General features: G+C 48.3%; 1 protein-coding gene across 3 annotated transcripts in view; it reads right to left on the reverse strand.

Annotated features, from left to right (window-relative positions):
* Nucleotides 1–9,050: 9,050 nt before the first annotated feature.
* Nucleotides 9,051–15,000, reverse strand: part of PBX3 (PBX homeobox 3) — a 187,232-nt gene continuing 181,282 nt past the window's right edge. The window contains exons 6-9 of one of the 3 annotated variants that reach the window (XR_002831087.1): nt 14,071–14,183; nt 13,182–13,271; nt 12,724–13,000; nt 9,056–10,580 (exon numbers count right to left, since the gene is read on the reverse strand). Coding sequence is in view for 2 of the 3 variants with exons in the window: in XM_006096231.3 (XP_006096293.1) it covers nt 10,488–10,580; nt 13,182–13,271; nt 14,071–14,183 (296 nt within the window). In the remaining variant the exon portion in view is untranslated. Of the gene's footprint in view, nt 10,581–12,723; nt 13,001–13,181; nt 13,272–14,070; nt 14,184–15,000 lie in introns of all 3 variants that reach the window. The other 2 variants (XM_006096231.3, XM_023760142.1) reach the window with 2 other exon arrangements.

Raw genomic sequence — 15,000 nt, forward strand, 5'->3', positions numbered from 1 at the left:
GAGATTCAGCAAAGGCCTGGAGGAGGTGGGGGAGGGCTGATTCCCAAGGAGGACTGTTCCAGGACGGAGGGAAAAGCAGATGCAAAGGCCCTGGGGCAGGAGCCCCAGCAGGTATTCAGGGAGCAGGAAGGTGACCCAGGCGGGAAGAGCCAGCTGGGAGAGTCTGGGGCAGAGAGGTGGTCGGGAGGGCAGAGCATGTGGGACTTTGGGCCCATGGAGAAACGGTGGTGAAACCCAGGAAGGCAGTGAGGAGTCTATAAATTAACACATGTCAGGCCATTTAGTGCAAATTAGTACATAGCAAATGCTCAATTAATAGGAGTTATGATTATTGCGGCTTCTAATTAGATTGTTCCTCACCCTTTTTATGGGGCCGAGCTGAGCCTTAGAGTCTCACCCCTATAGTCAGGAGCTGGATTTGAGTGACTCACACTGCTCCCCACTGAGCTGGGGGCTGCTCCCTCTCTCAGCCTCTTGAGAATGTCCCAGGGCCTCACCAGCCTCGGCCTTGAAAAGTTTGGGGAGTGAGGGGCCGGGGCCACCACCACAATGGCATTAAATCAGACCCCCAGCTCCAGAAGAAACCTCACCAAGAAGTTGTTAATACCTTTATTATGGGCTGAAATGTATTCACGATATTAAAAGACATCCCATTTCTGCCCCCCGTGTCACATCTGAGATGTAGCGTAGATAAATGATATATCACCGCACGAGACCTACCGAAACCATTAGTAACCATGACATTTTGACGTCAGATTTTAAAAAATTCCTAAGTAATCTTTTTGATTTATGAAATGCTGTCTGGGTTCATCGAGAGAGATCTCAGATTTATCACCGCCTGGTTAGAATTATTAATGATTTTCAATTTGTAAATCTGAAATCGAGAAAGTCTGTGGGCTCTGGGTGAAAACTCGCGCCGACGAGGACCCCGCCTCTCCTCCAGCCGGAGCCCAGCCACGGAGAGATGGTCCTTCTCGCCAACGCGCTGCACACTTGACACTGTCTCCCGGCAATCCCTGCCGGTCAGCAGCATGCAAGACTGTGGGGGGATCAGCTGCAGGACCGGCTATGGGTAGATGGATCAGAGGGACTTCCACTCCCCTTCTCTCTCCACCCCACACAGGCCCGGAGAGCTGCTCCAGCTGATTTGGGCGGGGGTGGGCAGGAGGGACGCGGCCCCAGGTAGCAGACAGCCCCTACCCCACCCCTTGGGTCTGGTTCAGGCCTCAACTCCGTTGCAGGCCCCTCACACCACCAAGACGCCTGGGCCAGCCCCTCCTTGCCCAGGGCAGAGGCCACACAGCCACCCTTGACTCAGAGCCCGCACACGGCCACCTCTCCGTGTCTTCCAGGAATACTCCTGCCTGAAAGGTCATCTGCCTGTCGGTCTTATTCACCCCCATCCCCATCAAAGCGTCCGCTGCCCCCAGTTCTGGAAACTACCCTGGCCTGGGCAGAAGGCAGAGAGCAGCATGGTGGGACCCCAGAGCTAGGGTCTGGTCCCCATGGGTCCCCATCCAGACCTGAGTCAGGCGATCACCCCAGCCAGCTCGTGCCCAGGCCACCTTGGACACACCGTGTGCCCATGGCTGTCACCTGGGCTGAGTGTTGGAATTAAATGTCCGTTCCCGGCTTCACCCACCAAAGGAAACAGAATTGCGGGGCGGTTCCAACGTGTGTCCAAGCCCCTGTACCACCACACACTCCTCTCCTTCCTCTCTGCCACCACCGCCTAATTCAGACCCCACCCTTCTCTCCAGAACAAGGAGGTCTCCCAGCCTCTATCCCGCCCCCTCTGGTCCACCCTCCCACATCTGCCCAAGTCCCCCTGATTGTCACTCTCCTGCTTCCACCTCTGTGGCTCCCATGACCCTCCTGAGAAAGGCCCCTTCCGGCTCAGCCTCCCTGAGGCCTGGAGAGGACCAGGGACCGAAGGAGGCCATGCGGGGCGCCACCTGCAGGACAGAGCCAGACCAGCACCCCTAACTCCACCGCCAGTTTGATCCCAGGGAACCTTCACCCTCTAGCTTCCTCCATGGGCTCAGAGCCTGGCTCCAGAACTATCCTCCCACCTGGGCCGAGTGGGGGTGGGGAGAAGGGGGAGGTTTGCCGGGGGGAGGGCGGCGGGGGTATGAGGCTGAGGACCCTGAACAGCACTTGGCTCCTCTGTCCATTTAAACAAGACACAAGAGCAAAACTGCTAACAGCGGTGATGAATGCTCCCCTAAAGGAGGTGCCTGGGGTGCCCCAGCCACTCTGAATTAGGAGCGCCGATTAATTAGCACCTACTGTATGCAAGACCCTAGGTCTCAGCAATGCATGAGCAAGACCTCATGCACTCCTCACCCAGCCCTGTGAAGTACCATCCCCATTTTACAGATGGGGAAGCTGAGGCTCAGAGAGGGGGAGGTGACTAGGCAGGGCACAGAGGATTTTTTAGGGCAGTGAAACTATTCTGAATGATGCTACAACAGTGGATACAGGTTATTACACATTTGTCCAAGCCCATAGAAGGTACAAGGCCAAGAGTGAACCTTGAGGTAAACTATGGGCTTTGGGTGATAATGATGTGTTGATGTAGATTCATCAATGGCAACCAAAGTACCATTGAGCTACAAGGTATCAAAAGGGGGGAGGCTGTGCATGTGTCGGGACGATGTATATGGGAACTCTGTGTACTTTCTGCTCGATTTTGCTCTAAAACTGCTCTAAAAAATTAAATTCAATAACTTTTAAAAAGCCAGGAAGAATAAGGAAGGCAAAAGCAGAAAGGAAGAGAGGGCTGCCTGACCTCACGGCCCCAGGGCGAGGGCCTTGTTTCCCACCTGGAGGGGCCTCTGTTGGGAAAGGCCAAGCCCCCAGCAGATGGAGACAGTTTCGACAAAGGGGAATCTGGAGTTTCAATGTGGAGGGACCTGGTCCGATGAGGGGGAGCCTGAGCATTTTGATGGAGAAAATGGTGCAACTTGATTGAAAGGCATATAAAGAAGAAGATCTGAATAAGTGAAGATAGAGATCTTGTTCATGCACTAAAAGACTCAATTTTTTAAAGGTATCAGTTCTCCTGATGGGACCCAATCAAAATCACAACAGAATGTTTTCATGGCTCTGGACGTGCTGATTCTAAAGTTTATACAGAAATACAGGTTGTCCCCCCGAAAACGTATGCCCACTTTGAATGACTATAAAGCCAGTGTTTATTAACATCCAGTTCATTTTCAAAATGTAAAAGAATCTACAGAAATGAATCATTTCTTTTGTCAATGCCTGTTTTTAAACTGATGACCATTCTGGTCCAGGCACTGCTGGTAACACACAGCAAAGGCATCACAAACAGCAAGAATCATTTTGCTCGGTAGCTGTGTACCCTCACTTTGTTGGCTGTTGCCGGTTTTGTACTGTAAACTTGATCTTTTATGTATCCCCCTGTGTGCCCCAGGTCCTGGTGGAGGGATCGCTCCGGCAGGTGTGGGGGAGGAGAGGGGCAGTAAGAACTCACCCTTGGTAACCAGCATGGTGCCCGGCACCGTGTAGGTGCTCAGTAAACAACTGAACATTGAACCAAACAATTGAGATTCATTCAGATTGCCTGCCCTCAACCATCTGGACTGACGTGCATGTGTTTCAGTGGACACACACTTACAATCACACATGTGTGCACCCTGCGCATGCACACGTCATACCCACCTGCACACACAGTCCCAATGCATGGGCCACTCCAGCCAGCATTCTCACGCCCATGAAGGCTGCCTCCTGCACAAAGCTCATTTATTTTGATTTATGAACGCTACAAAAAGAAACCTGAGCATCTTCCTGGGGATTCTGTGATCCTGATACAGGTCCCAAGATATTGGTTTTCTCTCCTGGTTACCTGAAATTAGCAGAGTAATTCGGGATCTGCATCTTTATTTAAAAGAAAAAAACTGTAGATGCAGAATTATAAAAATTTAATATGCTCCCAGGAAAATGAAAAATGAGAGGTTGTGATCTCGTCTAACACTTTCAAATGTGTTTATTAATTCATGTTTTAAATCATAAGTTTCATTCGGTGAGAGCCATGCGCAGCAATAAGCCCGTTTTAAAATATTAATGAATAAACAATATTTCTCTATTGAAATATAACATGCTTCTTTGAACAATGGACCACCAGTAATAAATCAAAACCAGGAGAAAATTGCATTTCATATTTAATACAAGTTGAACTCTGCCTTTTTATAAATGATATCTTTTTTGTTTAATTGGCGTCAGTTCAGATCTAGCAGATTGCTAATAAAATTCTGGATTTCCATATTTAATGATGCGTACACTTTCTGCTGAAATTTTACCAAGAAGAAAGAATCAGCCTTTTATTATCTCCTTAGATGGTGGTGAGAGGTGAACCCGAGGCCTCAGTCCTGCCTTGGGGGCTGGAGTAGGTGGACCACAGAGGCTGAGCCACTCCCAGGACTCTCACTTGTCACCTGACACCCGTGGCTGCCCCACCGCTGACCAGAAGTAATCATTCTGGCCAGAGGGGCCAGAGGCCGGGAGTCCCATTGTGATCTGGGTCACCGTGTAGCAGTAGCAGTGAGCGGAGAACCCAGCCATCCCACGGGCCAGGCACCACGCGCACAGCAGCTCACTTAATCTTTACGGCATCCCTATGAGGAAGGGAGGAACAAAGTTCCCATTTTACAGATGAGAACACTGAGGCCACAGGGAGAGGAGGGGACATGCCCGAGGACACACACAGCTGGGAAGTGGCAGAACTTGACCTGACTCCAAAGTCCTAGCTCTTCACACTGTTGTATCAACAGTGAGTGACATGGGACAGGAGCTGGCGTTCGAGAGCAAGTCACACTCCAGGGCCAGTCATGGACTAATGGGGAATGAGAGCGGCCAACCTGGCACTTACTACATGCAGCCCCTTTAACTCTACCTACTTGCTGGGTCCCCTCTACAATGCTGGGGGCTGGTGCTTGGCAGTTAAGGAAACTGAGGCAGAGGGAGGTTACCTGACTTGCCCAGGGACACACAGTCGGTATGAAGCAGAGCCGGGCTCCCCCGGGGGCCTCCTCACTCGGGAGCCCACTTTCATGAGTGCTGGGCTATGGTGAACCCCTGGGCATCGTTTTGTCTCTGCGATGGGGCCGGTGTCCACTTGGCCGGAGGCGTGGCTCCTGGCAGTGCACCTGGTGGGGCCCAGCTGGAAGCAGGATCCACGCACGGGGGCTAAGTCTGTGACGCTGAGTAATCAGCTGAGGGATGGTCAGGCGTATAGTCCGTGGGGCTGAGTCCCCAGGCTCAGCAGGGACCGGTTACAAACCGTTCATTGGCTGAAGTGCCTGTGGACACAACAGCCTTCCTCAGGGTCCCAAGCCAGGGTCCCTGATGAGGAGTGGCTGCCTCTGTCCCCTTCCTGCTCGGGTCCCACCTCCGGCTCACCAATAGTGAGACTGCCCCGCGTGGTTAAGAAAGAGACACTTTGACAAAAGGCACAAAGGGTTAAAAATGTGGGTTTTGGCTTCAGAAACACCCAAATCATATTTGTATTTGGCCAAGTGGCTCCAGTTTCCTCATCTGCTCATAGAGATGATAATAGAACCTTCCCATGAGGCTGCTGGGAGGGTTTGGAGAGTCTGGGAAGGGAGAGAGCTAGGATCCACGGCTCCGCCTTCTGCTCGCCATGCTTTCCGGGCTTTGCACACGCCCTTCCCTTGTCTGGGCCACCCTTCCCTGTGCCCGGGCCCCCACCCAACTCAGTCCTCCTCCTCCTCCTCTTCCAGGTCTCTGAGTGGATGCCCATAGTCCGGTTTTCACTGTACCCGAGGTAAAGGCAGGGCCTGACTCGTTGGAGGGCACAGTGGTCTGGGCTCGGCCTTAGAGGACAGCCGTTTGCCAGGGAGGTGGGGTACACAGAGGATGTTCCAAGAAGTGAGGAAACAGGCTCAGAGAGGTTAAATCCCTCACCCTAGGTCACACAGCTGGTAGGAAGCAGGGCCAGGATTCAAATCCATGCCTGGACGCAAGATCTGCTTGCACCCCAAGTGGGTTGTGTGGGCAATGGGCTAAGGGGCCAGGGGCCAGGGGCCAGGGGCCAGGGCTGGACAGAACCTGGGAAAGGCACCCTCAGGGGCACAGGCAGAACTCTACCCAAAATAAAGAGCACGCAGGGAGCATGCCCAGGCCCTGTGCTCAGCTCTTCTCGTGCATCGTGATGGCCACTGCCCAGGTCTGTCAACACTACGGTGCCAGGCCCAGCCTGGCCTATCTCCCATCCCAACCCTGTGATCCACAGACAGAACCACCAGATCTATGACACACGCCCTGTACACACCACAGGACACCCACTCCTGCGGCCCAGGCATCAGAGGCAGAGGCGGGAGAGAGGCGAGCGCTGAGAGGTGGTCACCCTGTCCCAGAAGGGACCTCACACTGGAGGCTGGATGGCTCCAGTCCACAGACGCCTCTCCATCCCACTGAGAGTGGCTGCTGGAAGGTGTCACCTGGGGCCTTCACAGGGCAAACTCCAGCTGCGGGAGATGACGGACAGGCAGTGTCAACGCTGAGCCTCAGCGTTCCCATCTGAACTGGGGTGACAAATCACCTGTCCCGGGGGCGCCGCCGGCATTAAATAAGGGAACGTACAGGAGGGGCCTGGCCAAGGGCTGACCCAGAGATGCTCAACATCAACTTCTCATGGCACAACACACAGACGACACCTAAAACACGACACCACCTGGGAGACGCATCCCCGCGTCACTTTCCCGCACAGGAAGGGGCTGCTCTAGAACAGCAGTCGCCAGGGGTCCTCGGACCACAGGTAGGCGACCGCTGCTCTAGAACACGGCCCCTCCCACCACCACTCAGGCTGGGAATGGCAGGAGGCAGCTGCTCAGTTCAGTTCAGGGGACAGAGGTTCTAACCTGGTTTGCAAGGCCACCTGGTCCAAGACAGAGGTTCCCACCCTGCTCGTGTACCTACTCGGAGTGGAAGCCTGACACCTGTCCAACGGGAGGAGCTGCTCGGGCACCCGGGCTCTGATGAGCACATCTGTGCCCTGTGCGTCCATGTGGACAGGCCCCTTAGCCTGTGATTGGATGTCTCAGGTGGTCTCCTACTGTTATTTTCTTTGACCTTGAGAATGAGTTGTGAGGTCCCCCCTTCTCGTCTCGGGGTCCAGCAACCCGCTAGCCTTTTTCTAATACCCTGACCAAGCATTTGCTTTCTGAACAAGGGCTGCAGCCTGATTTCATTCATCTCTGGGTCTAACCCACTGCTTGACCCAGAAAAGGTACCTGGTGAAAATCTATCAAGTCAACACGTTTCATCCAATTTGGAGTGAGGCCTAAGAACCTGGGGGCTCATGCTGTACCCCAGTTCCCTCATGTATGAAGTGAGGATGCTTCTGCCCTCCCCCAACTCCACCAGCAAGGGAACACATATGCCCCCCCCCCCCCGCCCTTTTTATTTAGGCCTCCCAGGACAAAGCCTTCACCTCCCACCCCAAGGGTTGCCGGTCAAGGTGTAAATCTCCAACAAACACTGGTATATGCTTCTCTCAACAGACCTGAGGTCAACCCTGAGACGGTCCTTAGGAAGAAGACATAATTTGTGTGTGCGTGTGTGCCCGGTGTCCACAGGGTATTTTTGCAAAACCACACAGCATAGAGGCGGTTTTATGTAAAAGATAAGAAAGGCTGACCCATACACTAATTGAATCATGCAAATAACTACTTAGCCCTGGGAGAGGCTCCTGCAGGCAGGCTGAGCCCGCGCGAGGGAGGATGGCTTCGGAGGGCCATCTATTTTATAAAGTTGACTCTCACAGCATAACTGGCTCAAGATTAATGGGAACGGTGGCCCTACACCCTGTTTTGCCTGGTTCCACCAACTGAAACAGTAAAACAGTTGTATTTATCATAGACAATTGGCTGCAACTGATTAACATTAATTTGATTTCCTGTGAGTCAATTTCCTTGAGATATATAGTAAACAGGCCAATTACCTGCTATTGACTTCTTTTATTATAAAGATTTGGATCTCAGCGACAGATGTGTATGTACGTATGTGAAATTTCTAACCATTTGAATAAAACAAAAACAATGTTTAATCTAGTTAAAGGATGTCTAGTTGGTCTTACATTTTATAAGTTTAGAGTTTTTTAAAAGCTATGTTAAGGCCCTAGCCAGGTAGTTCAATTGGTTAGAGCAGTGGTTCTCAACCTGTGGGTTACGACCCCTTTGGTGGTCGAACAACCCTTTCAGATATTTACATTACGATTCATCACAGTAGCAAAATTACAGTTATGAAGTAGCAACGAAAATAATTTTATGGTTGGGTCACAACATGAGGAACTGTATTTAAAGGGCCAGAAGGTTGAGAACCACTGGGTTAGAGCATCATCCCGATACGTCAAGGTTGCAGGTTTGATCAACCAATGAATGTATAAGTAAATGGACAACAAATAAATGTTTCTCTCTCTCTCCAATTAAAAATGTGTTAAGATAAGTTGCAGGTTTTATGTATTTAATGGCATCTGAGGGTTACTCTTTCCAGAGAAACTTTTGCTTGTTCTTAACTGGTGTCTCACAGAAGTTAGGAAAGTGAAGAAATGAGTGTGACAAGACTGGCTATTTTTAAAAAGTTACAACAAAGGTTTTCCCTCTAGCTAGCGAGTGCCAAGTGCATCATTAGGTCAGGATGGAGAGTGTAAGCTCAAGGGTAGACACCAGGTTCAAACATGGCCCTTGTTGTCCGAGGTGTGTGGCCGATGGCATTTGCTTAGTTAGCCTCTATGAGCTTTAGTTTCCTAATCTATGAAAATGCAAGTATTCCTTGAGGCTCAGAGCACAAGGATCAGGAGGACAGGAATCAGTGGCTGGCAACTAGCCAGGAGCCTGCACACAGAGCTGTCAGTTGGTAGGGGCTGTTCCATCCTCCCAACACCACCGTCACCTCAGAGTCCCCCTCTCACAGGCCACACACCTCCGCACCCAGGCCTGCCTTGGGCAGGCTCTCCCCTGGGCCTGTATTGGCTGGGCCTGTATTGGTGGTGTAAGAAATCAACATTTAATCATGAAAGCAAAAAGTTTATTCATGTTTGAAACTACATATAACTACCACGAGGAAGACTTTTTCAATCCAGGGTGTAATCCAGTTAGAAAGGAACACGAAACGCTTTTAATACATTAGAATCACCGCCACAAATTATTTTCATGACTCAATCAGTTTCAGAATCGCATACAATACAAAAAGAGAGAAAGGAGAGGGGCCCCATCACACAGGGTGAAATATACAGTACTGAATACTGAAATCCGAATGCATCACAATTAGTCGCCGCTTTTTTTTTTTTTGCATGAATTAGTAACAAGATGAAGAACATTCAAAATGTTTCTCAGTATTTACAACAGTTCTACTGATTTTGTGTTAAAGACCCAGTGTTTCCACCCTCGGTTTTTTAAAAGTTGCAAATGCAACCCTGATTTTTCTTTTAAAAGATTACAATGTACATTACATTTTATGAAGGGAAACAAAGAGTTAATTACAAGATGCAAAAAGATAAGAAAGAGACAAACTACAGCGTGAGTATTGTTCAGAGGTAGTAAGTGAGCACTCTAAGCTACAGAACATGTTGAAATTCTATTGGTTTGTATGAGTTCGCATGAGGTAATAAAGCTGTGTTTTGATTGGTGAGATGTATAAATACTCTTTTGCTACACTATATACAACACTCCAGAGAGCAGAGCCTTGGTCAATGCCCAGAGGACGTAGCAAACCTTGACAAGTCTGTGCAGCACCCAGTGCACATCGTAAAACCCAGATGGATCTCATGTTCACCTCCATCAGCAGCAAGTACCTTCATCTCCCAGAACAGTCTGGATCCATAATTTAATTACCAAGCAGACTCTGGGCACTGGTGCTTTCAGAGAGAGAAAAGATGCCACCAGTCTCTGATCTAATTATAACATAAGAGATCGCAACACAATGTGATGAAGAAGAGTCTTAAGCACAACCATCATTAACAGAGATAGCCAAACAGCTCCTTTATTCCAACTCCTTTAGCAATATGAAAGAGACAAGCAAAGTCTGCGATGGAAACACGCGAGAAGTTCAATTTAGGTGAGGTGAGTCTTTGCATCTGCTTTAACCATTGAGGTTTAGCATACATTGTACTTTTTTACCCTTAAGGCCAAAGTACTTGGCAACTGTGAAACCATTAATGTAAAATATTGATAATAAATTATGATAAAATAGCTACAGGACTGTCAACAATGTTAAATCTTGGCCTAATTGGATAAAGTGCTTTTTTTTTTAAACATTGTGTGTTTTTAAGTATAAATACAAATGATTATGATTCTTTAAAAAACAGATGACCAAGTTCTCTAATAAGACAAGGTTTTACAGTAAAGCTGTAGATGGTGGGCCACAAAACCGCTTTCCTTCTCCTCCTATTGCTCTGAACGCACTAGCGAGGCATGTCAGCTCAGGGAAAGTGTTGCCAAAGATTAGTTAGAGGTATCAGAGTGCACACTTCCTGGGCCTTCTGTAGGAGAAGTCACAGAAGATGGAGTTGTTGCGTCCTGCCAGCCTCCATTAGCCTGAAAGGAGAAACACAGTTCAACGGGTGCACGTCTACATATTAATTCTACTCCCCGATTTAAAATACCAGATGACAACATGAGAGCAAAGATGCATTAGCGAAATGTATTTTCTAAACCCACTTTGGCAGCACTTTGAAGCATGTGTTAAAGTGGGATTAAATGCATGTAAAACAAATCCATCCCACCAAGTAAAGACTTGGCAATAAATCAGCACACTGAGGGAGGGCTCTGCCAGTCTGAAGCTGGCACCAACCTCAGCCTGTGATTTGCTGGTAAAGAGGAGGTGACTAGAAAAGAAATCTTTTAAGAAGGGAGCAGTAGAGAAGTCAGGGCAATGCCTCAGCAAGACCTTGGGCCCACGGAGTACAAACTTCAGCCTGGCTTAATCCCCGTCTCCATCGAGAAGAACTGCCCGCCCTTTTCCACACAGGCTGACAGTCAGCTACTATAATCCCGGGAAAACGAAGGCCAGGCTTTCCCTCCAAATAGGATCCTCCAGAATGAAAACGCATGAACTGTGGAGGAGCACACACTATTCAAATCTGCATTCCAATTATCTCTAACGGGAGCTCCTATCTGGGATGTTGCTACCGCTTTTCACAGGCCACTGGGCCTTCCTGCCTCAGGTCTGCATCAGCAATAACAGTACTCAGAAACAAATTTGCCTCATGTCTTGGCCTATCGAGGCAATTGCTGAAATCAACGTCTGATCAGATTTCTGCTGTGGCAGACAGCTTGTCGCTACATATTTTTATGTCAGTCAAGAGGGAGGTGCTGGGCTTGTGAGTTGGGGAACCCTGAGTGGAAGTGACGGGGCGGGCCTTTCTGGAGAGACGGCGAGGGCGAGCTGGCTGACACCCAGCGCCCGCGGCACAGAGGGGCCTCATGCGAGGCTGCCCCAGGTCCGGACCTCCCACACCAATGTCAATGTGGTCATGAGGTTCCCCGGTCCCCCTGCATCCCTCACATCCGTCTGCAACTTCTGAGAGGCCACCCAAAATGTCTTCCTTTAGGCCTGTGTCAGCAGGCTTCTGAGAACTCTCTAGATTCCCGGTGCAGCCTGGTGCTGGCTGCTAGATGAGCCGTGTGCTGGGAATTCTTCCTTCTCCCGTGATCGCTGTTCTTGGAGAACTCCCTTTCCTCCCTAGGATCACCCACAGAGATGACCAGAGCCAAAGGGAAAGGGATATTCAGGTTTGAGGCATATCAAGTTCAGGTTAGGAAAAAAACCAGTGTCAGCAGTGTATTTCAAAGCCTCAGTAGTGCAGGGCGGATGCTGACATGCTTATGTGTATTTGTGTGGACGCTAAGAAATCCTCTTCTCTATCTAAAAGGTAAGCTGTTTTCACCCTCAGGTATGAAAATCTACTTAGAAAAAGACTCTTATGCAGATACAAGTCTGAAGACATTCCATCTGAAGTAAACATCATTCCTCTTTTATCCAAATTTATAAACAACAAATGTACAATATTTTTACCCAGCCTGGCAGCTGGAGGAGAGGTTGTCAGCAAGCATTCTTTTTTTTCAAAATAAATTAATCCTTACTCTGGTGGTTTGAGATTATGCACTGTATTATACAACAGCGCCTTATCAAGCCTCATCAGTGAAGATGGAATTCATGTCTGTAAAACGCTGCAGGCAATCACAGTTTCATATTTTATCATGTTGATAAGGATATCGCACATTCTCTGAAGCATTTCAAAACACTTAAATGAAAAAGGAGAAATACAACTAAAAGGCTTTTTATATGGTTTGTTGTGGGTTATTATGAGTTATTTATAAACCCAAAAAGAAAGATTTGACATTTCAAATGTAAAAGATTTGAGTATTTAATGGTCCTTTTTCCCCGTTACAATTGAACATCCTCAATCACTTTTTAAATCATTAATATTTTACTCTCATAGCAAGTCAAGGCCCTAAAAAGGGAGAATTGTGTCCATTTTCTTCCTGACTCTACCACCATGTGTTGGGTGGTTCATTTCCTCCCTAAGTCTGGAATCCCAGCTCCACCCTGATGATCTAATCCCCCCCACCTCCCCAACCCCCCACCCCATTTTCCATCCATGTCGGGGGGGGGGGGGGGGGAATGTTAAGCTGAATTGGCTACGAAAGTTAAAATCAGTTCCTCCATAATTAAAACCTGAGAGGCAGTGTGTCTTCCATGCTGACAGCACAGCAAACTGCTCTGAAGAGCAGAATCCTTTGTGCAGCCTTTGTTGATCGTTTGGGCCCTCCAAGGCTGTTCCCTTCACCTGAGCTGTGTGGGGGAATTTTTCCTGCTGCTCGATTCTCAGATAAATGACCTGTTCTTCACCTTTTTCCTGGACCCACACGGCAGAGGCAGTAGGAGATGGCACCTTGATGGACAGGTGTTTTAGCCACTATTGATGATGCACTCTGGGCATCTGTGAGGACTTCTAAGGGCATGTAAGCAAAAAGTGTTTGAATTCATAAAATAAAAGGGTAGTGAAGACGCTGCCTTCCCTACCTGCCCACAGATGAGAAGCCAAGTCAAATGGCCATTAATTTATTGATTAGTCGCCGTTTACCTGACACTATTTCTACAGCTCTTCACATGTGGTCCCCCAGAGTACTCACATTTAAATTATGTGGACTGTACAGTGAATTTCCTCCAAGGCCATCACTGTAGCCTCCCGTCTGATTGATAACATGACGGAGGGTATCCACCTAGAAGTGAGACGAAACAAAATTCATCATCACAAATCTATTAAAACATCATCACTTACAAAAGGAAACAATTTGAATTATGTGTGCCACGTGGGTTTAGCATCTTCAATGAAAGACAAATTATCAATCAAACGTGACTGGCAGAATTTCAACCATTCTTTGCATGTTTAAACTCACACGTCTTTTATGCCAGAAACAGTAATGTCTTCATGGCAATGCAAACTTTCCATCTACACCGACCAAATGTGTGTGGTGGCTGTGGGTGAAATCTACTTATAAATGTGTATACTGATCTCTCTCACACACACACACATACACGCGCACGCGCGCGCGCGCGCACACACACACACACACACACACACACCTATGTGCATAAAAACTGTTCTCAATAGGATGAGAAAAATGTTGAACCTGGAATATATTTTAAGAACTTAGGTTTTTATATTCTGACTTAAAAAAACACAGACATAAAACAGTAATCTATTTGTAAATCATACACTCACTGGTACACACAATTTTTCTGGTCTATTTTGGTACAAAATAAGATGCCCCTAACCCCTCTCCATGAGCTCAAGCCAGAGCCGAATGCATTCACAAAGTTGATCAAGTTTGAATCATCAAAAGTCGCTGTTCGCTTGACTTCTCGTTAAATTAAATGTGGGGCTGATGGGTCACGTCTGGAAGCACCCAGCCCAGGTCCTGCACAGATGTGCAGGCCACTTCCATGGGGTGAGAGCAAGGAGTTTTGAGCCCAAACCCTACCCTGCCAGAAAGGCCCCAGGCGGGGCATTTCTCCTACCTGTGATTGCACATTGGCTCCGACTTGGGACCCTTGGTAAGAATCCCCATTCAGACTCTGCATGTTCATGAACATGTCCCCAGAATTTGGGAGGTTAAAAGAACCAGAAGAACCTGGAAAGGAAAGAGTTAAGTGGCTGAATAACAGAGAGCTACACACAACCCTCACAGACCTAGAGGCGGGAAAGGAGGACAGGCACAGGAGGGAAAGGTCTGCACAACATGAAGCATTTCCGGGCTAAGAGGATGGAGAGTAACGGCAAAGAGCTAGGTCCCGAGTCATGTTACAGCTAGGAGAGGCCTACCAATGGGGAAGCTCAATAAGAAACAAAGAGAAAATCAAAATAAACAGCAAAACACCTAGTAGTGGCCTGGCACCATCCCGTTTTATCTCCAGGATCTGGTCATTAAACATGCTCTTCACCATCATTAACTCCATGGTGGACAACTACCCAGAGAAGAAATATTTTTCTGAAGCTCGTTCTAAGCCATAATTCTACCTAACTTCCATCTGTTTTCATGTTCCATTAAAAACCCGGGGGCAGGGGGGGAGAGAGAGAAAGACCATAAAACAAACAGAAAACTCCCCCATTTCTGAATTTTTAAAGATATATATTAATAATATGAATTGCTTCTCAAGTCTATCTGTTTGGACCAGCTGCACAACTTTGTCACTCAAGTTCCCTGTAATTTTAAGATGTTCCTAATTCCATCACAAATGTCACATAAAATTTAGGTATGAGGAGCCAAGATATTGCACCCATGTATTAAGTCCCATATCCCTCACAGCTAACCACCCACCAATCCTAGCAAGCCAGCACAGGTGCTGAGGAAATGCTAAGAAGGGCAGCAGACAAGTCTGTGGCCGCATTAGGTAGAAAGCAGGACTGTACTTCACTCCAACATTCTAGCCTCATTGCACAGCAACAGA

Source organism: Myotis lucifugus, unplaced genomic scaffold (genome assembly GCF_000147115.1).
Source record: "Myotis lucifugus unplaced genomic scaffold, Myoluc2.0 scaffold_173, whole genome shotgun sequence".
Taxonomy (NCBI): Eukaryota; Metazoa; Chordata; class Mammalia; order Chiroptera; family Vespertilionidae; genus Myotis; species Myotis lucifugus.